General features: G+C 42.4%; 1 protein-coding gene across 1 annotated transcript in view; it reads left to right on the forward strand.

Annotated features, from left to right (window-relative positions):
• Nucleotides 1–22,500, forward strand: part of LOC137997017 (brefeldin A-inhibited guanine nucleotide-exchange protein 3-like) — a 27,279-nt gene that overhangs the window by 1,959 nt on the left and 2,820 nt on the right. The window contains exons 4-21 of the mRNA XM_068842700.1: nucleotides 2,458–2,589; nucleotides 3,228–3,296; nucleotides 3,915–4,037; nucleotides 5,703–5,742; nucleotides 5,837–5,933; nucleotides 7,573–7,686; nucleotides 8,701–9,007; nucleotides 9,990–10,111; nucleotides 11,171–11,565; nucleotides 12,301–13,724; nucleotides 14,619–14,952; nucleotides 15,508–15,841; nucleotides 16,320–16,890; nucleotides 17,229–17,408; nucleotides 17,991–18,879; nucleotides 19,386–19,494; nucleotides 20,013–20,244; nucleotides 21,382–21,527. Of these exons, the coding sequence (XP_068698801.1) occupies nucleotides 2,458–2,589; nucleotides 3,228–3,296; nucleotides 3,915–4,037; nucleotides 5,703–5,742; nucleotides 5,837–5,933; nucleotides 7,573–7,686; nucleotides 8,701–9,007; nucleotides 9,990–10,111; nucleotides 11,171–11,565; nucleotides 12,301–13,724; nucleotides 14,619–14,952; nucleotides 15,508–15,841; nucleotides 16,320–16,890; nucleotides 17,229–17,408; nucleotides 17,991–18,879; nucleotides 19,386–19,494; nucleotides 20,013–20,244; nucleotides 21,382–21,527 (5,618 nt within the window). The remainder of the gene's footprint in view (nucleotides 1–2,457; nucleotides 2,590–3,227; nucleotides 3,297–3,914; nucleotides 4,038–5,702; nucleotides 5,743–5,836; nucleotides 5,934–7,572; nucleotides 7,687–8,700; nucleotides 9,008–9,989; nucleotides 10,112–11,170; nucleotides 11,566–12,300; nucleotides 13,725–14,618; nucleotides 14,953–15,507; nucleotides 15,842–16,319; nucleotides 16,891–17,228; nucleotides 17,409–17,990; nucleotides 18,880–19,385; nucleotides 19,495–20,012; nucleotides 20,245–21,381; nucleotides 21,528–22,500) is intronic.

Genomic DNA, 22,500 nt, shown 5'->3' on the forward strand with positions numbered 1-22,500 from the left:
TTTACCATCTTCGCGTAGCGTATTGAGGCCTTCCCGCGGCTTACAACCAGTTTATTTTGCTTATATTGCTGTCCTTGAAAAAACAATTTTCCAATTCTTCAAATTGTGGCACGGGGATGAAGTTTAGTGAAATTCATTTAACAATCAAACTCTGGTTGAAATTCTGATGGTTGAGATTCGCGTTTTCATCGCTCGGAATCACATATATACTTATATTTCGTGAGAGGAAAAATAATGTTGTTAAATGTAAATTTGGATTTATCACAAGTAAGAAATTTGAATTAAGCACCAGTAGATGACACCAGTCTTGTCAGTTGAGTTACTCACCGATACCTATACCTTTCTCGCAAGGTGCTTTGTTAAACACAGTTATTAAAGCTGGGTCTTAGTGTAATACCAGTAAACTAATTTTTATGAAAGAAAGCATGTTGCTCATGAGTTGTTTGGTTCAATTCAGTCAAGACAATTCTCTCTGTTCGCTGAGGACCTAGCCGTTTGTTCTGAATTCTCTCTGGCCTGACCTTAATGTTTTTCTGGCTCGAAAGTTGTGTCCGACACTTCGCGACCTAAAGACAGGAGAGATTTATGACCCGGTTATGTTAACACTTTTAGTTTGAGAGACATTTCGCACAGAGAACCTTTTTGTGCCATTTAAGAAGAATGTATTTCATTTTGCCACGTGTTATGTCTGCCGAATTTCACATTTTTTCGATAGCTTCAGCAGTCACCTCGCAACCAAGGGCGTAGCTAGGAGGGGGGGGGGGGGGGTCCTGGGGTGCTCGTGACCCCCCTTTGTAAGTCTTTTTTACGCAAACAACCTACAATATTCAGGTTGCGAAAACGCGAGTAACCTCTGTTTGACACAGTGTGACCCCCCCCCCCCTCCCCCACCCTTTGAAAAATCCTGGCTACGCCCATGGCAACTATATTTCACCTTTAAAACCGCTACCAGTTATATGAGATTGAACTGAAGCACTTTGAACGGTATTAATATTTGGAGAAAGAATTAATACTCAAGTTTTCCACAAACCATTGATTTTAGATGATTTTTTGTTGATACGAAAGAAATGTTGCAAAAATGTAAAACGTACGAGCAAACAAGGCGTTCTCGTAAGAGCAGTTTTCGTTTGCACTGCGCGGGCTACAGAAGCAGCACCAAACAACTGTTGCCGAACTAAATCGGTATGAACCTATTAACTGATTCACGTCTTCTTCTACACCTCAAATTTGGTCACTCCACGTTTAGTAATAAACATGGGCGTAGCCAGGATTTTTCAAACGGGGGGGGGGGGGGGGGTCACACTGTGTCAAACAGAGGGTACTCGCGTTTTCGCAACCTGAATATTGTAGGTTGTTTGCGCAAAAAAAGGCTTGCAAAGGAGCCCCCATAGCTGCGCCCTTGATAAACAGCAATGAAATATACTAAAATGTTGCAGACTCGAGTAAACCCATTGTTTTTTTCTGTTTTTGATTTATTGTTTTAAATTCTTGCATACAGACGCTTGAGCCACATCAGGGTTAGGGAAATGATGAGAGCTACTGCCTATCACCAATAGACTTCTTTCATAATGGCGGCCAAATAAGATATTATTTGGCCAATGGTAATAAGCCTTTCTAGTCTCGCTACGACAAGCAAATTGTTTCAAAATGAGGGCAGTAGGTCTAATTAACATAAATACAAAAAAAAAAAATGTAAAGGTGGCCACCGAATGACGCGCATGGTGAACGAATCTACAAGTCGCAAGTCGGTGGTTCGAGACGCGGAGCGAACTTTTTTCCTGTTCGCACAGAGGTGTTGCTTTCTTTTTTCTTTTCTTGTTTTTCGCGGCAATGTCATCGATCTTCGTGAAATTTAAGTTACATGAGATATGCGCTATGCGCGAAGCTCCAGGCACAAGTGGGTTAATACAAAATCTAATCATTTGTTTTTTTTGGATCATCTTAGTCAACAAATGCTTCATTTTGCAGTTTATACACCTGGCCCCAGTTGGTCAAACGATGGATAGCGCTATCCAACTGGGGCCTGGACTCCAAGGCCTATGTAGATTCGTCGAGTGTATCTGTTATCACCATCATCTAATAGATAACTCAGGGTGGTTAATTAATTCGCTTTCCTTCCCTTAATAAAGCTGCAAGAATCGCAAAGTTCTGTCATAAATGCGACCTATCTAGGCATTTAAAGATAATATTCGGCAGCCTCGGCCTCGTAACAGACCATACTACGACCTAACCTTGTTTGTCGAGGAAATGGGGTTACCTTTGTCAGTTTCCCTTCACTTTCCCTCTGGGGTGCCACGGCAGACTGTGCCCATAGTTTGTTACGGAATCTTGTGAAAAAAAAAATGGCTAAACTAGATTTCCGTATTGGAAGCATTTAGCGAAAATTCGATTCTTTCTGTTCTTTTCTTCGCCCAGGTCTTCACAATGTGATTTTTTGTTTCGCGATCTGTTTTTCAGAAGTTGATTTCAGATGACCGTTTCCGTTCGGAGAATGAAGAAGACGCCGAATATCAACTTCCGGTTCAATTTCTTACCACTGTGTCGTCCACTCCTTCACTGGCAGATGAAGTGCAAGTTGAAGTTATGAAGGTCTGAGTTAGCATTTCTTTTCACTCGAGTCTCTTTGCTTTGACGCGGCAGTGTAATGATTGACGCTTGAGGCTTTCGGTCTGAAAATCGCGCGTTTGAAGATTGGCTTTGCCACTGCGTTGATTGTATTTGTTTTTAGAGAATAAATTGTCCCAAATTGTGGTTCTTCTCCCACCGATATCGGCAACAAACTGTAGGGTTCTCGTATCCCATTCAGAGGAAGGAAAGGAGGTACCTCGTATATCAATTTAGTGTCGGCTGATCATAAAAACGGGATTGGTTAGTAACACAAGGACGTCACTTCACTATCGATTCCAGAATGCTTTGTCAAAAGCTCTTAGTCAGTCCTCTCTACTCTTCTGGAGACAGAGGGACAATTGATCAAATTTGCCTGACAACCGTTCCCGTCGACGGCCCACCGATCAGGATTAAAAAATAAGCTAAATTTAAAACATGTCTTAAGAATGTCTTCATCGAGTATTTCTGGCACTAGCCAACACGCATCTTATGGGTGTCGAAAGCATGTGTTTTCAAACCGGCTACCTTCGGCCCTGGAAGGTACCTGTTATTTCACCGTACTCCAAAAAAGGTTCCATATGTTTTGAAAGTATCTAATGTGGCTTGTGTTTTCATTACAGCTCCTACTCATCATAACTTGTTCTGCTTCTTGTGAAGTTCATGGTGAATATCTCATCAAACTTGCTGAGGTGAGGTTCGGGACGAGCTCTGCTCTTAAAGATTTCCTTCACGTTTCCCTAGGGATACCATCCGTTCGGACGTTTCCAGCTCATGAACTCTAGTAGTATTTGAAGAGGTAGTCTCTCAGCCGTGATTGTAAATGGTCGACTGATTGACCCGGCAATCACCAGTTGGGATCCCTAAATTCCGTTATGTTCATTTATACAGGATGATTCTAGATTTTGCCCCGTTAGGATAGCTTAGCCGTCTTTGAACATTATATATACCAGATTATCTTTGTGCAATTTTGGTTTAAAAATTTGACATTTCAGAGAAAGATAAGCTCGTTTATAAACCAACATTTTTTCAGTCTTTGATGGCCAATATTTCGCTGAATACTGTCGACCGCCAAACATGAAAGATTTTGGGAGTAGGTTAGTTTGAGAAGTTCCTTAAACTTTTGAAGTCAATTTGCTTAAAGCAAGACGTCTTCTAGAGTCAAATTTGGGTGTTAACGAGGCAAAATCTAAACTGAATGACGTGGCAAAGATTATTTCTTCCAAAGTCTCTGAAAAGCTTACAAAAGGAAGGAAATAAGAGAGTATTTTCGTATTTATTTATCAATTGGTGCCTTCTTCACTTTATAGATTTGCATCGAAACTTACACTCGTGCCCACCAGATGGCCACCAAGACTGCTTGCAGGGCTACCTTAACACAGATGCTAAGTTCAGTTTGTCATCGTTTACAAGACAGCTTAACCAGTCATGTGGTAAGTAGAAGACCTCTGGTCAGGTGTCCAAGAATGTGATGTATTCCTGCCAAGATGTTTTTTCACTGATTCAGGTCGAATTTCTCGAAAAGTCCCGAAAATTTTTCAGGTCTGAAAAGCCAATGATTTGTGAAACAACAATGCACATTTTCCAAACAGCTGGTCTTTAACATGTTTTTAAGACATGAGAAAACAAGATAAAGATAGAGGAGGATTAATGGCGTCCGAAAACTGTCGTTGCTTTTAAGAGATAAATACGTACCAAGGTTTTTTTAGATTTATGAAATCTTGACAACTATAAGGCCTACATATCTAAGTTTTCTACAGATCCAGTTATGATCCCAGCTGTCTTAAAATTGAATAAAAGCTCATTTCAAGTAAAGTGACTTTTTTCTGTCAAACTGCCCTGATATAGGGCAAAGTTGGTCTTCAGCGGTAATTTTCAGCTGGGTGTCGATCGGTGTCGATCATGTCGAGTTCCGGTTTACACTTGCCTGGAAAGATGCCCTCCGCCTTGGTATGAAGGTAATCGTAGACAAACTTTTCGACTCGTCATTTGTGGTTTTGATTCGTTGTTTCGTCGTTGTGTTCTTTCATTTCGTTCCTTCGTCACTTTGTAGTCGTATTTTATTGCCTGGAACAATTTCGTTTCTCCGCTTTATGCTTTTATCGTTTTCTTTGTTTATTGAGTCGTTTCGTTCGTAGCACAGTCTTGACCGCGCTAGACTGGGAAATTGACAAGTTTCAATTCGTATGCTATTGTATCAAATATCTATACACCATTTCGAAAGATGGCAAGTTTAGTTTTTCCTCTGCCACAGAATCGAGTTTATCGTTAATCGCCTGAACGAACGGTTTGGATTTGGTCATCTGATCACACACAGACTGTAGAGTGTTGTACATTCTCTCATGACTATCTTCGTTATTTAAAATCCCCCCTGCGCTGAAATGTTTGTTTCCGAGAGCTCCTCAAATGTTGATTTCTCTTGGTGCCAATGGCAGTTCATCTCAAACGCGATTGTTTAAGTCTCCAGGTTCCCGATAGTCTCCTTCGCAGCCGCTCGGGCCGGAGTCACGCATCGCTCCCCTTCCGTGACTCCGGCCCGAGCGGCTGCGAAGGAGACTAGGTTCCCGAGGGCTTCCAGCTACACTGATATTTTAAAGGAGTTAGTAAAGCGCTATCTTCGGCATCACTTCACTCCAACACAAACTTTAAGATTTCTCAATCTGTTTCAAGTGTCTCTTAAAAGGGTTTATTACGAGTCGAAATGAGCCAATTAAAGAAAATTTAAGGTGACTGTGAAAGTTGGCTTGCAGATCACTTTACCAAAGAAAATTGCCATTAAAACGTGCATACAATAATGCACCAGTGAAAGTAATTGGAGGTCTCACACGTGGATCACCTCATCCAATTCCATATCTGTCATACAACTTTACTTTTAAATGTGAAGCTGAAATTTAATGATCAATATGAGGAGTCGATAATTTTGTCCGCGATTTATCGTTCTACACCTGGCTGCGGGTATTCAAGTTGCTTTATGGTTGGCGCAGATGATCTGCTGTGACATGCCGAATTGATTGGCCGCAGTAAGTTTGTTTGGTTTGCTCTTAGGGGGCTCAACTTTGCACATGACTCTATCGCACTTCTTTTCTATCTTATTTCAGACAACAAAAACCTCCTCATCAGATTCTAAGATCGTAAAACGTAAGTTTCTTTGTACGAAATTAATGGTTACGCTATTTGCCGAGCGTCTTGCACGTTAACGCTTACACGTCTCCATTTCCCAATGTGTACACAGACACTAACTTGCTTTCCACGGACCATGCCAAGTTGCTGAGTCAAGACGTGGTGCTGCTATTGAAGCATTTTTGTTTCCGCTTAACAGCAGGACCAAGGTAATTTGAAATAACAACCACAGTCAACGAAACAGCCAAAAGCACTCGTCAATAAGGAGTTCGCGCACTGACGAACTGGGAAATGGGCCTATTGATCACTGATAACGTCAAAATGCGGCAAGAGGGCACTATCCGAGTGTGTCACTGATGTTCTTTCCACAGGTTGACGTCTTCTGTCATCTATCACTGAACGGATGCATCTATTTGTTTTATATAATAAAAAACGAAAGTTTTTTTATGATGACGTCAGCTCTACGTCTGCCCTCTATTAGATCACAGCTGAGAACCAATCAAAGTGCGTGCATTATTGAGCTTATCGAGTAAAACTTCCTCTCAATAAAGACGCCCGCAAACGGAGAAGCAATGTTGCTGAAACATTGTTGCGGAAGCAAAAATGTTTCTGAATTTGTTCAGAAACATGCGGCTTTCTCAGCAAATGTTTCCTCGTTTGCGTGCCGAGGAAACATTTCGGGAAACAATGTTTCGCAACAATAGGGACCTTAAGAAAACGAGTTTTGACTGCGCGTTTTTAGGGAAAATACTTTAAAAACTTATAATCCGGACGATTAATCTTACTCTTTTCTAGCAGTGTAGGTTGCTCAGTTATTCTTAATACTGGTAACTGAGCCTTTTTGCTGCTCAAAAAATTGCCAAAACTGCCACTGTGTCGTTGACTACATTTTTGCAAAACCTTGTACGAAAATGACCGTCACGACGGTATCACGTTTTTCCCGCCAAAATAGGGAGTTAAAGCACGCAACGTTTTTGAGCTGTTTTCCCTTTTATCCGGTCTTGTCACTATCACCTTTATGTTGCTAAGTATCTTTTCTCCATTAGAGATGATTATTTTAAAAATATGAGGGAGACACTATTGTCCTGGCGTGCGAAATGTTTATTTCTGGTTGCCGTCCGAGGCGCAAAAACGTCGCGTGCTTAAACTTCCTAATGACGCTGGTTGGCGCGCGCTCACTGTTGTTCTATGAGAAAATCTCGTACTCGTAGTCGTTTTCAGTCGTCCTAGAATCTAAAGCTCTCTGTTTCCTCGTTTGCGGGCGCCTTAACGAGCTATCTCAGTCAGAAAAAGAGTAATTATGTGTGAATGTGGAAGCCGGCATCAATTTTTAGTAACGATTTTAAATCACTGAATAAGGTAATTTTTATGCTAAAATAAAGTCGTACTTAAATTAAAGGACCACATGTTCACCCAAAAATAAAACAACAACACAAGCGCGCAATGTGTTTTTGATGAACATGGGCCTGTATGGTAGTAATATGGACAGACACGCTATACGAACAACGCACGCAAAAAGCTAAGTGGAGTCCAAGAAAGAAAAGAGAAAAACTGACAACTCTGAAAATATTTTCGGAGGCAGTCAGTCAGTCAGTCAGTATTTTTAAGGGTAGGTAAGTGATTATTTTACGCTTGAGGGCTTGTTTTGGTAATTGTTTTACGGAATATGTGGTGAAATCCAGACTTTGATTCCGAATACAATATATACTTGCCGATTTCTGGAAAACTACATCGTGACATGCCAATCCAGTGACAGGATATTGTGTCCATATTATTTAGAAATTGAACAGGGTTTTGAATTTGAGAAATTTGATTTTTATGTTGAAGAAAAATTGTTGATATCTTCAGCGTGCCCACACAGGGAGGCCAGGCCGTTCCGTTGTATCTGGAATCCATCTTGGTGATGCTAAGCAGTCTTTCCACAGCACTTCAGCAGGAAAAAGAGTTTATTAACGTCATCTGGTGAGTTTGAACTCTTCTTTGCTCCTGTAATCGGCCCTAATTAAGATATTTAGATTTTTATTCCACTCTGCCCAGGCAGTTCTCTTGTCAATATGGATGACTGTACATGTCTAACTTCGTACCCAGGCTCTCCTTTGCTCCTCCCGGCAGCCATATTTTGATATGAATACATTTTGCGGAATTTTCCATTTTTTCGGTGAAACAACATAGCCGTTGAAAGAGAAGGGAAGGAAAGGAACTTTTTTTAAAGTGTCTAGTCGTCCTAGCGCTAGAGGACTGATTAGGAACACTGTAATTGAAATAAAAAATAAACGTAAATCGAGCTTTTTTGAGGAGATTGGAAAACCGGAGGGGAAAACCATAGAGGAAAACCGGAGTACCTGAAGAAAACCCTCTCGGTGCAGAGTAGAGAGCCAACGAACTCAACCCACATATTACGCTGAGTCCAGGAATCGAACTCGGGCCACATTGGTGGGAGGCGAGTGGTCCCACCACTGCGCCACACCTGCACCCCGCAATAGCAACAAAAACAAGAAAAAATTCGTGTGCTCATGAATTCGTTTGTTCACTTTCACTTCTAGTTACAAGGTGGTTGTCAATCAATTTTTTCTTAAACGCCAATATTTCCTTTGTCGGCGGAATTTGGGTTCGTTTGGTTTTTATTTCTTCAGTTAAAGCAGCTATTAAAAAATGCTAGCCAACGATTGAAGTTTTCTGTGTTTACGTGGTCCCCCCTTTGCTATTTTGCGAAAAATGGCCATTTTCGACACTTTTGCGAAAATGTTATTTCTCTTCTAATAGGTCTTTTTTCATGCGGTTTTTTGCATAGCACAAATCTAGGATAGTTTAGCTTTCAATCCATACTAATTAGGCCATCAGGCGACTTGTATTTCCTATTTTTTTTAGCCTTCCGAAGTTCGACCAAAAAATCAGCAATTTTTGAAAATTTTCCCTTTGGTCCACCCTTTGCTATTTTGCGAAAAATGGCCATTCCTTCCTTCTTTTAAATTTCAGGCAACTTTTGTGCCCTGCCTTGATACAGTTACTTGGAAGTCCCATAACAGATCTGAACAAGCGATCCAAGACAGTTAACCAGTTCCCCGAGGATATAAACAGAGGGGGCCGAGGAACAGGAAACTTTGCCAAGTCAAGCTCAGTTGTGGGACCAATACCCAGGACCATTTATAACATAGCTACAGAGCTCCTACGTCTTGTGGGCCCGTTGGCAGCCATGAGACCAGTACTTGAGTCGCTCTTTCATCGTATTATTCTTTATCCTCCAGCACAGCAGAGAGCAGAGGCGCTAAAGGCATTGAAAGAGGTACTATGGGTTATCTAATAATGGCTAGCTTACTCCGTTGACGAAAAGTGGAGAATTAAAATTGAGCAAGGAGGACCGCAGGGTCCTTTCTTTTTCACAAAATTTAGCAAGCGTTTACAGAAATGCGGTTTCATTTGTAACGGCAACGTTTACTGTGCGGTTACGCCATTTTTTACCCGACACCTATCGAGATCGTTACCGAAACCGGGTCAATTTGAAAACGCTTCTAAAAATGGATTGTTTTCAAAACGATACCGTTTTATCTGTCGTGTAAACGGTGAAACTGCATCGGTTTGAGTACGGTAACTATTTTTGCGTGAACTTTGCATTGCATTCTGAGATGAGTTCCTGGGAACAAGATCAGCATGACCTAAACACTCCCAAAACGGTTGCGAGTAAACAGTTTCAAACTGCATTGATGATATTGGCGCGGTTTCGAAGTCGTGAAACCGTGTCGATGTGTAAACGCCTAGTCTCAGTCAATACCTTGCTCGACGTACTACCACAAGACTGTAGATTTCCCTTGAAAATCGAAAAAAGGTTCCCTGGTCTTCCTTTCCGCTCAGCGTAGTTTGCAGTGCTTGATTTTTGCCGTTTGTCAAGATCTGTAAGCCCAACTATGCTATTCTTTGGAAGGTGCCATTCGCTATGTTACCGAAGTATAACCTCGCTTCTAAGCAAGGTAGTGTCTTCCACGTATACAACAAAGCACGATTCCCAAAAGTTTCATCACTAAAGAGTCTTATTCGAGAAACACAACGAAAGGATTTTCCAACCTCCCCTGGTAGAAGAGGTCGTCGTTTAACACCAGTTCCCTCTTCCATCCCAGGCGTTTCGGAGGAAACTCAAAGTAATGAAGAAGTTATAGTAGATGTAAGGACCCTCAACGGATGAGAAGAAAGGACGGCTGCTGCTGTAAACGACAATACCCTTCTTCAACATTAAGAATAGCTTTTTATAGCTTGTTTTATCTCGTTCTCAGTTTCTTGCCAGTCCCCAGCGGCTTTTGGATGCTGCCGGTCCAACTATCGTCGACAAAGAAAATCCCCCGTCACCAGACTCCCCAACCGAGCAGAAGAAGTCTGAACTGGATTTGCTGCGACTGTAAGTAATGCAACCACGAATAAATGCACTGCGTTTGTGCAATGAAATTATTCAATTCACTCGCATTACAGAGCCTAACTTGAGAGCTCTGGATACGAAAGCCATTGTCCATTTTAAGATCATTAATGAATTGCACGAGCCTCAAATTATGCTCATGTATTAGTCAGCCCCTTTTTGGGGCTTTTAAGGGACTTTGGCCAGACTCCTCGCTACGCAGTTTACATTCGCTTGAGTCTTAGCACAGTTCACTGTTAAGTAGTTGGACTCAAACCACGACGAAAGAGCCTGGAGATCCTTCTTGAAGGAAAATTCTAGAATGGTGGGAGATACATCTGACAGGTAGGCAGTCGTGTCGTCAGCGTACAGCCGCAATGAGACATTAGGAATATGTTGAACAACAACGAACCCAATAGTGAACCTTGAGGAACGCCAGATTTAACTGTTTTGAAGTCAGAGCATACGCCATCTAATTTGACACATTGTTGACGACCTAGCAGGTAGGTGGACATCAGTTCCAAGGCACTTGTAGAAAAGCCAAAGGCCTTCAACTTCGCGAGCAGAAGGCTATGGTTTATGGCGTCAAACGCTTTGCTCAAGTCCACAGCGACAGCCGCTACAGCTCCCTTGTTATCAATACTGCTCCTCCAATCTTCCGTCATTTTTAGCAATGCAATGCAGCAAGAGTGAGATTTCATAAATCCAGATAAGTTTATGAAATGCATTCCAAGACCACAACACAACGTTCCCTACTCTTTTCGAACAGCGTGTGGGATCTTTTACGTCCCACAGAATTTATGAACACACTTATTTGCAAGGGCTGTAAGACGGGGCCTATAGTCACTTGAAAGTCTTACCATTTACAGATGTCATTACAAAGTCAGCACTTTCTGCTCGGCTATTGTTGCTCCGGCCGGAGTTGATCTCCGCACGAACTCCCGCACGGTAGTTCGATACTTACCCACCTGAGCCAACCGGTCGGTGGTCATAGTGTTATTAGAAATATTCATATGAAATAATCCCCGTGACATAAAATTTATACTTCTCTTTTTATATCCTCAGCTTGATGGATGGCATCGTGGAATCTGCTCGATGCGCAGACAGTACAGTGGCCAGTTGTAGTGTCGCATGTGTTGTTGCTCTCCTGGGATCATTGGAGGACCTGAGTCAAGGACGAGGCTTAAGCGACGAGCACATCGAATTTCTGAGCAAAATGAAGGAGGCTGACAATTTGGAAACACTTAAAGATCAATATGACAACGCTGCATCAGCAAGGGAAAAGAGGAATCATGTCAATGGGAGATTCAACGGTGAAAGTAATGGATCCATTCGGGGTTACCGCTGGGAGATGAATTCCCAGGGATCACCGGACGGGGATATCGAGTCTTTGACCGAACGGTTCGAAAAGGACGGAGATGCCTGGGACAATCTTCCAGACGGCGAGATCAGGAACGATGGTGCGTCTGCGCGATAGGCACACCCCGATAAACATTGAAACTTGTTCCGATATTAAATTGCTATTCAAAATAAGTCTCGTCTTAAAATGCATAAGGAACATAAACAGTCGAAAAAAGAGGAGTGTGCTTGGAGACAGAGAGCCAATTGAAGTGGACCACTGAAGAACGTTTTACAAAAGAATTCAGTAATTGTTATAACGAGTTTCGATTGTGAAGTGAAGTGAAGTGAAGTGAAGTCTTTATTTATCGAGGGTAGCTCAAAATAGCATCTAAATGCTAATAAACTAGAGGCCCTCAATTCAGTTGAATATAGACATAATCTTGCCTCTGGCTTGGTTTAATGTTTGGTCATTGGTCATTGGTCATGATTGCTCGCCCACTTTATTTAATCACTAATAAGAAACAAGAAAAACACGATGGTAATTATTTGCTCTAATGCGTTTCTCTGCGCCTTGCGCCACAGCTTACAAGTATTTTAAGTTGTCTTCATGTTATTTGTTTCCTAAAGGCAATGTTTTGGCTTTTGTTTTGGTTTTATAAACTTTCTAGTAGTGCGAACAAAAGGTGTGGAAAATTTCGATCGTTTCTGTAACACCGAGGGGAATAAATTATCTCGGAATGTCCTGCCTTTTTGGAACAATTTCGTTATATTCCCACCAGAACAACATGAAGTCACTATGCTGATTTTCAAGGAATATTTATGTTATTTATTTGTTCTCTTTCTTTTTTTTTTAGTTTCAGATGATGAGCCTGAAATAAAGCCGCTGATGCCAAAAAGTGTTCACTTTGCATCTGAGGATGAAATCACCATGTTTGAGACACATGAGAGTGAAAACTTGAAATCTGTTCGTGCCACTCCTCCTGCACGATCGGGAATTCCTCGCAAAAGCAGCCTGCCAAGGAGGGTGAGCCCTGGTTACCAAGGAAACTCGAGGACAACTGTCAAACGCTCCTCGTCACTGGATGGTAAAACACGACAGAAACCAGTAATACAGAAACGAGGCGTTAGTGGCTATCCGCGTCAAAGAGATCGCGCAGGATCAGATAGTGGTAATATGTCAGATAGAACAACTAATTTTTTAACATCCCTGAGGCAAAATAACGAGAAATCGGCGAACAGTTTAGGCATGCGCAGATCCTACTCTGACAATGACATTAGAATTAGTAAGACCTCTGTACCACAATCTTTGACACTGAGAAAGTCGAATTCCTGGTCTTTGCTTTTACCACGGAATGATAATATTGCGACTAATCACAACAAAACTCAAAACTTAACGCCTAAGCGTGCGACACGGGGAGGTATCCCGAGGACACACTTACAGACATCAAGTAATTCTACGCTTAATGGAAGACCAGTGCTGAAACGATGGCCAAACGACGAGAAAACAATTGATGTAATCAACAGAAAAATGTCTGATCCAACTTCTCCTACGCAACGCAAATTCGTTGAATCAAAAGCAAACAAACTTGCAGCCAGGGAAAAGGCTATGAGGGAGGAAAAAGACAGATCGCCGACGAAAGCTCTCCGGACGCCACTTCGTAGAACTCGATCGGCTTCGGAGTACGATCGTAAACAGCAAAATGGTACCGTGGATAAACCGAAGGGTATTCTTCTTAAAAGTCAAAGTACGGATGAACAAGAAAACGCAAGAAGTACATCGAATGTGCCGAGAAGAAACGCGTCTCAAGGAGTAAAAATTAACGGTGTTTATGTCAATAAAGCGAAGGACAACAACACATCGGCAAAATCGACACCAGACAAGAAAAAAGTGAAAGAAGTTAAAAAGAGCGTCGAAGAAGATGAAAAAGAAGGAGCTAGAAACTTTGCGCGTTGTTTGCTTGGCATTCTTCCATCGGTGCTAAGTCTGCCCGATCCAGTTGGTGTGGACGAAGCCTTGCAGCAGTTTGCATCTGACGTTTGTGAAGCGGTTACCTGTATGGCACTGAAGCGAAAAAATGTACCGAATTTTGGCACTCTTCGGGGACGGTCGGATTTGGTCGACGAAAGGTCGGGCGAAGGGGCAACGTCGGATCCCACTTACCCGATTCTCAACGCAGATGGCGTCTATGTTACGGTCTATGCTACACTGACGCTTAATCTCAAGTTACTAAAGAGTGGTTATTACCAGAAGAAAGTAGCTGAACCAGCTCTGGGACAGGTGTGAGATAAAGTTTTTTTAACTTACCTCTGAATGCGTATGGTGTTCTGTTGCAATGTAGAAAGTTTGCTATTGTTTCATGTTCCTAACTCTCATTTCTTCGGAAATTTTTTTGTCCATCTACAATTGGATGAAGATTAGTCGTTTTTTCGCTTGAAGAAATTACGCACTACCAGTAGTTTTAAGAAAAACAATAGGGTTGAATTCGAGAACCGAAATACCGAGTTTTTGGCTTTATTTGAGCTCATTAATTGATTTAAAATGCGTTATTTCAATTTGAAAGGAATTGATTTAAATATTTTTAACAATTTGTAAAACATTTGCGGCTTGCTCAAATTTGCAATGTTTGCATACGCCCTTCATCTGCTCTACTGGCATTGCGCACATACATTGGTGAGCATCTCTGAAATGTTCACCGGGTAGAAAGTCATATACCTTTTCAAACATGTCACCATTTCATTGGCCCTCAGTCTTTTCCACAAATAAAGTGTAGGATTGGTGCCTACTAAATATTGTATCACGGCATTGCTTTCACGTGTCTGCTTAGTTGGTATAATATCAGTTTATATTAGGAGTATTGCATTGTTTTACCATCCTGAAAGCGGATGTAATACGAGAGACGACTATTCTGTCTAGATGAATTATGCGTCTATCATTTTAGTCGCCCGGAATGTGGTAATATTCATCGTGTGTAAAAACAGGCTGAAGACGCATTATGCCTCAAGTCGAGATATCGTCCTCGAGATAATTTGTCCATCGGTATGATGTCTTGTGCCCGCCTTTAAACGAAACGAACTAAGCAGACGCATAACTTTTAACAAAAACACCGTTGAGACTCTTGAGTTGTGCAGAAAATACCTAAATTTTTCTTTTTTTTTCCCACTTCAAATTAAGGAGGACTTCATTAACAATATCTTGAACAGCGGTGTCCCTATCGGTCTCTCCTCTGTGTGGCTGGGTGAACTGTACCGACTTGTAACCACGTACAACATCTTAGGAAAGGCTGGGTATACTGCGGAAGCAACTGAGACGAATCGCGCTCTCATTCACACGTTAAGCGACAACATGCTCTCAGAAGGAGAAGACAGTCCATTCCTGCACCACAGGAATCCCAGCACGCTCCCACCAGCCAAGAGAGAGGGAATGAAGTTTGCCAGGAGGGTCCTACTAACCACTTGGGATTCTGTTTTGGACATTCTGTCAGTACCTCTGGAGACGTCTACGTTGGGTTAGTCTGCGGGTAGCTTTTTATCTAACCGTAACAGTGTTTGATAGCGACTTCCGGGATTGATACGCCACTGTATCCGAGTTGCAGAAATTATGTATTTCACGCCAGGATTTGATTCTTCTATTCTCTTTTGGAGACCCTCGTACAGTAATTCGATTGTAAACGTATAAATACGTAATACTCAACGCCGAACCCTATTCATGATAGTAACAATAATCACTTCATAGACCACTCCCCACAGATGCTTTTCAGGGCCAATGAAGCAAATATTAATCAAAACAACCGAACAGGGCTGCTCTTTTAAGACGACAAAGGAGAGCTCTCCTTTCCCGCCCCAACCTTCTCGCGTTTTCGCCATTTTCGTCGTTGGCATAATTTCCGTTGCCGTGAAAACAGGAGAGCGTGCTCGCAAGCCCGTCATTTGTGCTGGTGACTGAGGAGTATGCCTTGCAAACGACTAACAACTGAGTCGAGTATACTTACCATATTTTATCGATGATGAATTCTGAGCTTGTTATTAATGGTTGAACATATTTTTTCTTATGGTATATTTAGGCCCAGCAAATGGTGTCTCTTTGATGCTTGGTGGAGAATCAAAAAGAGATCACAACCGAGAACGGGACACGATTTGCCTGAGCCTGGACGGACTGCGACGAGCTGCACGTCTGTGTTGCACGCTGGGTATTCAAACCCGCTGTGAGTTGGTTCTTGCCCAATTAGCCAATGCATCCTGTGGGGCAGAGGCGCTATACGGAAAGAGAAGCAGATCGCACTTCTCCCCAGGACATATCAAACTTCACGCTGCGCATGTCTTGAGTATGGATGGACTACTGGCCGTTGGGGTTGAGCTTGGCAGCCACGCGCCAAAATGCTGGAAACATGTGTTCAGGTCACTTTCTTTTTCGCATCTTTCAGCCGTAGTTCTGTTTGTTTACCCTCTTTGTCTTGTCCACATTCGCTTTTGTTTATATGAAAACATTTGTATTGAGGTCTGTGTTTTTTTTATATGACCATTGCCTCCAATGTAAGATCGGAAGAATCTTCCTTCTCCGGAAAAAAAAATCATTATTCTGCAATTTTCCTTTTCTTTTGATTCAAAACCATTCCAAAAGGACTGAACAATCTCCGAAAGACAATGGAAATCAACTTGCAAGCATCCAATACTGTTGGCAACCGTCCCCAGCCTTTGCGGTGGCACACGTAATTCCTGTAGTCGTTTCTCTTCCCCGAAGATAGTCGAAAATTCATCAGCGTGCGCAGGCTAACTGTCTCCCGTTATCTCGTACCTTAAATACGTAGACAGAAATTACCACTGTAAAAGATCCATAATTGACTAACTCACTGAATTTCGTCTTTTAAATTGTTAGGTGCTGCACTTACATATCTCAACTGGAACGCGTGAATTTCAGTAACGAAGTCGGGGATCAGTTATCGCACACGGCCCCTAACTTTCAACGAATAAATTCCGACATGCCCTCACCAATGTCCGAGTCTTCCAGCATCTCGGATTACTTTTCTGGTGAACTTTCCCCGAATGGCTCAGGAGTTTGCCGACAAAATTCCGAGACCGGCTCCGAACACGAGTCGTCTAACAGCGGTCTACTGACACCGACCGACGCCTCGCGCGCCATTTACGCTCTTTCTGCGGCCGTGGATCGACTGTTCGAGCACGCTGCCAACACGCTTCACCTCGAAGGCCTTTTGTCATTTCTTGAGGCTTTAGTCCATGCTTCAAGAACGCAACTTTTTGGCTCCGTTACTGAAAGAGGCACAAATTCCCCAGGAGGAGTGTCTCGAAGCAGTCAATCGCCATCTTACAGTACAACACTGCATCTTTACCGACTGGCTGACGTTATTCTCAGAAGCGCCCGTAATACTAGCAGACCGCTGTTACATCTCATGAGAGCTTGGGCAGTAATATCACCGCATTTCGTTGAGGTTGGTGTCAGCAAACAGGGACATGAAAATAACGAAATCACCATATTTAGTTAAGTAAAACCTAACAATAGGAAACTTACTTTCGACATGAAAATCTCTTGATTTAATGTCATGAAAATTAAGGTAAAAAGATAATGGTAATGGCGATGATAAGAAACCAACTTCCAAATCTTTGCGGGTTTGAAAAAGGTGATACACTGTAATTATGCGTTCGGTCTGTGCTCTGTATACTGTCTTAAATGTTAACACAGTTACAGGATGAACTATTTTGAACATTTGCCGATATCTCGTTCTCCTCTGCCTATCATATTTCTCTTTTAAAACTTTCTCTTTCACAGGCTGCGTCTCACAAGGACAGGCACATTTCCAAGCTGGCAATCACGTCTCTACACGACATCATCACGGAGCTACTTAGTAATCGCAGCGAGCTTCCTCACTTCTGGTTCCACGAGGCGCTGTTCAAACCTCTGGATGGAATCATGTCTTCAATAACTTGCAGTGAGGACGAAACAGACCAGGTACAGGAGGCGCGGTGGCCTAACGCTTAGCGTGCTGGACTCCGTGTTGTGTTCTTGAGCAAGACACTTTACTTTCACAGTGCCTATCTTCACCCAGGTGTATAAATGAGTACCGGCAATTTAATGCTGGGGGTAACCCTGCAATGGACATTGTAGCATCCCATCCAGGGGGGAGTAGAAATACTCCTAGTCGCTTCATGCTACAGTAACGGGAGATAAGCGCCGGCCTGAAAGGCCACTAGGCTCGTACAGGAACTGAAAGAACCACGCAACGGTGACGATTTGTTGAAATAGAACAAAAGTATGATAACTATCAACAATAAACGCGCACTCACATTTATGCAACCAATACTGAGGTTGATTGCCCTGGGTCAGTAGAATGGAAGTTTCTCAATATAGTCCCACAGCTCTCGTGAATTTTTCGTAAATACGAACTCAATAGCTTTTATTTTAAATTCAGAGTCTCAGTGATTTCTCAAACCTTAAGTAGAACTGGAAGAGCGCAGTAATTTAAAACAATAGAATCTAAGACGTTCCAGTCGAAATATTAAATGCCAATTTATGATTTTCTTTTTCTGTCAGATATTAGCAACACTTTGCCAACTGGTGGAAACTCATCTAAGCAGCATCAAGTCTGGATGGAGACCAATATTTTCTGCTTTGCGGAACATGCCTGCCACTTCTCAGAAGCTCACAGACGGCACGGAGCATGATCACAGACCTCCTCAGATTCTCGACATACTCTCAGCTTTCCTTAACAACAAAAACTCGTCAGTCTTTGCAGCCGCCGCTGTGCAATGTATCCAAACGCTCCTTAGGTTCGTACGTGGGTCAGAATGCGACGATGCCTACGAAGGCAGCCGAAGTGATTCCGAAAGCAACGACAATAGTGATGCGGAGATTGCCAATGACATGTGTCTGCCAGCTCTGCAGGATTTGTTGAACTTGTCGAAGAAGCTTGCTTCTATCTATATCATGCCATCCAGCTTGGTGTTTCATGGGTCCCGCGTTGTTTTCTTGGTGGAACACACACCCGAATATCCGGGAACTCCAAGTCCGGCTTCCAGTCCTCTCAAACCTAATGAGTCATCCAATCGTAAAGCTAAGAACCAGGCTCCTAACGTGACGTCGGCGGCTTCTATCGCGTCCATTGACGACACTGGTGTCTTGCGAGTGTGGTTCCTTTTGCTGGAGGGACTCACAAAGGTCGTCGCTCAGTGTCCGTGCAAATATCAGCCCCAAACCTTAGAGGTGTTATTCGATATTCTACGCTCCATTATTACCGTTCCAGGACCTCACTTTTCGATCTACGTGATAACTAATCTTCTGCTGCCTATGCTGGAGTCCTGGGTCGAGAGAGGAAACAGGGACGGTAGCTATTGGGAAAGTACAGCGGGAAACTTTAAACACGCATCCGGACTTGTGACTGAGCTGGTAGTGGAGGAGTTAGGGCAGTTTCTCAGTGTTCAAGGTAATGTATTTAAAATCACCACTTTTCAGCTGTTTGAAACAAGGCCGTACGCTTGCGTATCTGCAGTAATCGAGACCAAGTAGTTATAAAGACGATAAAACTAAAATTTCTGCGGAACGCTGTCAATTGTATTCGCTATAGGCCCCTAAACAAATCATGTTCCCTTGAAAATGGAATCTTCGCATAGTATTTTAGGAGGTTGCTGTTCGGCAAATCTTTTAACTAAAGCGTCATGTTCGACATGTTGGCTTAAGCACGTTTTGAATTTGAACCCTCAGTATCCACCAATCTCATTCCCTCGCTCTCTCCTCGTTCCGTTCCCAAGGGCGCGAGAAATACTCCAGTATGGTCTAGCTACGTGTTTTCATAAATTGAACTTCTCTAAAATTCGGGGTCACTCGGTGGGAAGAGGAGAGACCCTGGAAAGTAGATTCCATGAAAGTACAACTCGAGCTCGAGTAGGACATACTATATTTCACGCATGCTTGTTCGGTTTTTGTATTTAGGTGCGGCAGAATGTGTCCCTGGTATGATCAAACAAACTTTGGATCTTCTGTTGGAGTGTGTTTCACAGCCGGTCGAAGGCATTGCCAGACTAGGTTGCTCATGCCTCAGGTAAATGCAAACTATCGGCTTTTACAAACAAAAAAGCAAAGGCACGCGAATTGCAAGTAGGTTCGGACTCAGGTCTGCACTGAATAAATTCAGAGCCGTTAGAGGAAGAATCAGTTTTCGAGTTGATTTGGATTTTTAAAGACCTAGATTTCGTGCCGATCTAAGCCAACAATCTATAAGGGACAAATATACTTTGCATCGAAGCGGCTAGCACCTTTGGCCCACTTGATTGTTCTTTATAAAGAGCTGCTCCCCTTTCAAACATCCGTTGCATTAAGATGTAGTACGGGGTCCATTTCAAACCACGTCTTATTTTTGGCAGTCAGGCGTTTATAAAAGAAAATACCTTCGTAAATGGGCCAAGACACCTTCGTTGTATGCTACCCTATTCAAATGGCTCTTCATTGACAGTTAGAGCCAGTTCGTGATCAAACAATTGACATTGTGCTGCTTGACAGCTGATGAATCAAACTTTTTCCTCTCCTCCTTAATTCTCTCTTTTTGTACTCTTGCTACAGGCACCTACTTCTGTCTGGAGGGCCAGTTTTTACAGAGGACCTATGGCTCATTGTGAGTGAGGGACTCAGAGAGGCTGTACACACCACACTGTCAAATCTGAGGGACATGGTAGCTTGTTTCCAGCCAGGCTCCTACAGTGTGAATGGAGATGAAGGCATGACAGTTAGAATTGTCGCAAGACGTGACGTCATAACGGCTGACGTGATAAGGCTACAACAAGTTGCAGAACAGGTTAGCACCAACACGTTAGAGAACTTAGGCAGGCGACGTTTTTGAGGCGCGGACGGCAACCGGAAGTGACTTTTTTTCCCTATACTGACCTGGCATTACTTCCGGTTTCCTTCCGAGCTTCGTGCCTAGTCTTGTTGACGATGGTTGAAAATGTGAAACAGGGCATATTGAATTGCGCGTGAATCCAAGTTTTACAATTTAATCAAGAAATGGAGAATTCTTTGCATACGTCTTTCTTTAGATTTTGTCCAATGGAACATATAATTTTGTTCACAAAAGTCATCGTATCATGAACACGTTTATTTTAAATGTTCAAAAGCTGTTCAATTTAGTCCCAATTTTTAACAGTTTGCTCTAACGATCAGCGACTAAAATACCAGCCATCAAAAAGTGATAAATAATTGTATTCCACAATCGCTAATTGGCCCACATGTGTATATAAAAGTAAACGATAGCACAGGTTTGTTTCCATTAGGCATCCGCAAGCACTTAAAGTGCCCATAACCCCAAAATATTTTTTCGCTAAAATGAATCTTTGCGCCTGTTCGAGACGCAATGCGGCTATTTTTTCCTTTTTCTAACAAATCCTGCCCTTTTTTAGGCTTCGAAAGTTGCGAAAATCCAAGCATCTTTTGTTCACGACCGAGTCAGAAGGGAAGTGGGGTCTATTCCTGTTTTTACGTCACAATCTACTTTGCCTGCATTTTTACAAAGAGTTAATGCAATGTAAATCAGTTTGTGACGTAAAAACAGGAATAGACCCACTCCCCTTCTAACTCGGTCGTGAACGAAAGATGCTTGAATTTTCGCAACTTTCGAAGCCTCTAAAATGGCAGGATTTGTTAGAAAAAGGAAAAAATAGCCGCGATGCGTTTCGAACAGGTGCAAAGATTCATTTTAGCGAAAAAAATATATTGGGTTTATGGGCACTTTAATACTCTCATATGAGCACGGTTTTAAAATCCGGGAATCCTTATCACTACTCAAGCTTAAGTTGTTTGTTTCAAGGCAATATTTTAACTTTCTATGTTACGTATTTAATCTACATCAACAACTCACTCATTGCCCGCGAGCGTATGAATGAATTAAAAGCTCAGTCCTTGTTCAAGGTCTTGCGATATGTATTCTTTGTTTCAGGTGTTTTTGCTTGATAGTCAAGTTGATAACTCCCCCAAGCACTCGAAGGACTCACATGGACCCGCAAACGAGGAAGATGATCAGCGGTCATATGTCTTTGTGCTGTCATCAGTGGAAAACAAAGAAAAACCAGAGAACGCAGAAAGGTGAGAAAAATGGTGTCTGAAAGGAAGGGATTTATTTTTCGACGGTGACCTGGGGATTTCTCTTTCAGAAAAAATTGCGAAAATTTTTCATTTCGACAATTTAGGTCCTAGCAGTCTTGCGACACAATTCCAACTTGGGGTTCCACTTGAACCAACAATAGTTAAATGGCCCAGTGCAGAACCCCGACAACAACAACTCCATTCCATTTTTCACGCCACCAAGCTCCCAAAAGTCTCTTATAGCTCAGTCGTAGAGCTTCCGAGCTAGTAATCGGAAGCTCGTAAGTTCGACTCTTGCAAAGAAGCACTCGGATCTCTTTCCGAGTATCCTCTTCATTTCATTCACCGGGGTTGACATATAACATCTCTTTCAGAAGAAAACGGAGTCTCTTGCCGTCCGACAAGGGGAAACCGCTCGCTTTCACTTTTGCACAGGCAGCTAGGAATATTGTTTGTCCCATTGTCTAAGTTGCCTAATGAAAAGAATTTAGAATCGATTTTTACAGCAGCCCATTACTCGGAGCTTCCATACGCACAATACGTATATATTGAGTCAACCCCATCCCTTGTCTTTTTATTTTTAGAACTTCTATACTTTGAAATACCTTCGTGTTTTGGGTGTCCTGCATGTGACGTGCTCAGTAGATGACCATAGGCCTCTTATGATTGGCTATTGTGAGAACACCCACGAAAACTCCCCAGGGAGCTCGAGGTGCTTCTAAAATAAAACGAGACGAGACAGGATTGACTCGGAGGGTTAATATGGAAAATGGAGGCTCCTGGTAAATGGGAACCTGATTTTTAACATTGAGTATGAGCTTTTCTGTTTTGATGGTTACCAGCCAACTTAGCTAGTGATGAGAAATTCCACGTTGTCGAAGATGTACAGAACTTGATGGTTTCAATTAAACCATCGCAGCACCTCTTTGAGTGTCAGACTCTATTGGTGAAATGAGAGGCATATGAAAAAACT

This window comes from Montipora foliosa, chromosome 3 (genome assembly GCF_036669935.1).
Source record: "Montipora foliosa isolate CH-2021 chromosome 3, ASM3666993v2, whole genome shotgun sequence".
NCBI classification, from domain to species: Eukaryota; Metazoa; Cnidaria; class Anthozoa; order Scleractinia; family Acroporidae; genus Montipora; species Montipora foliosa.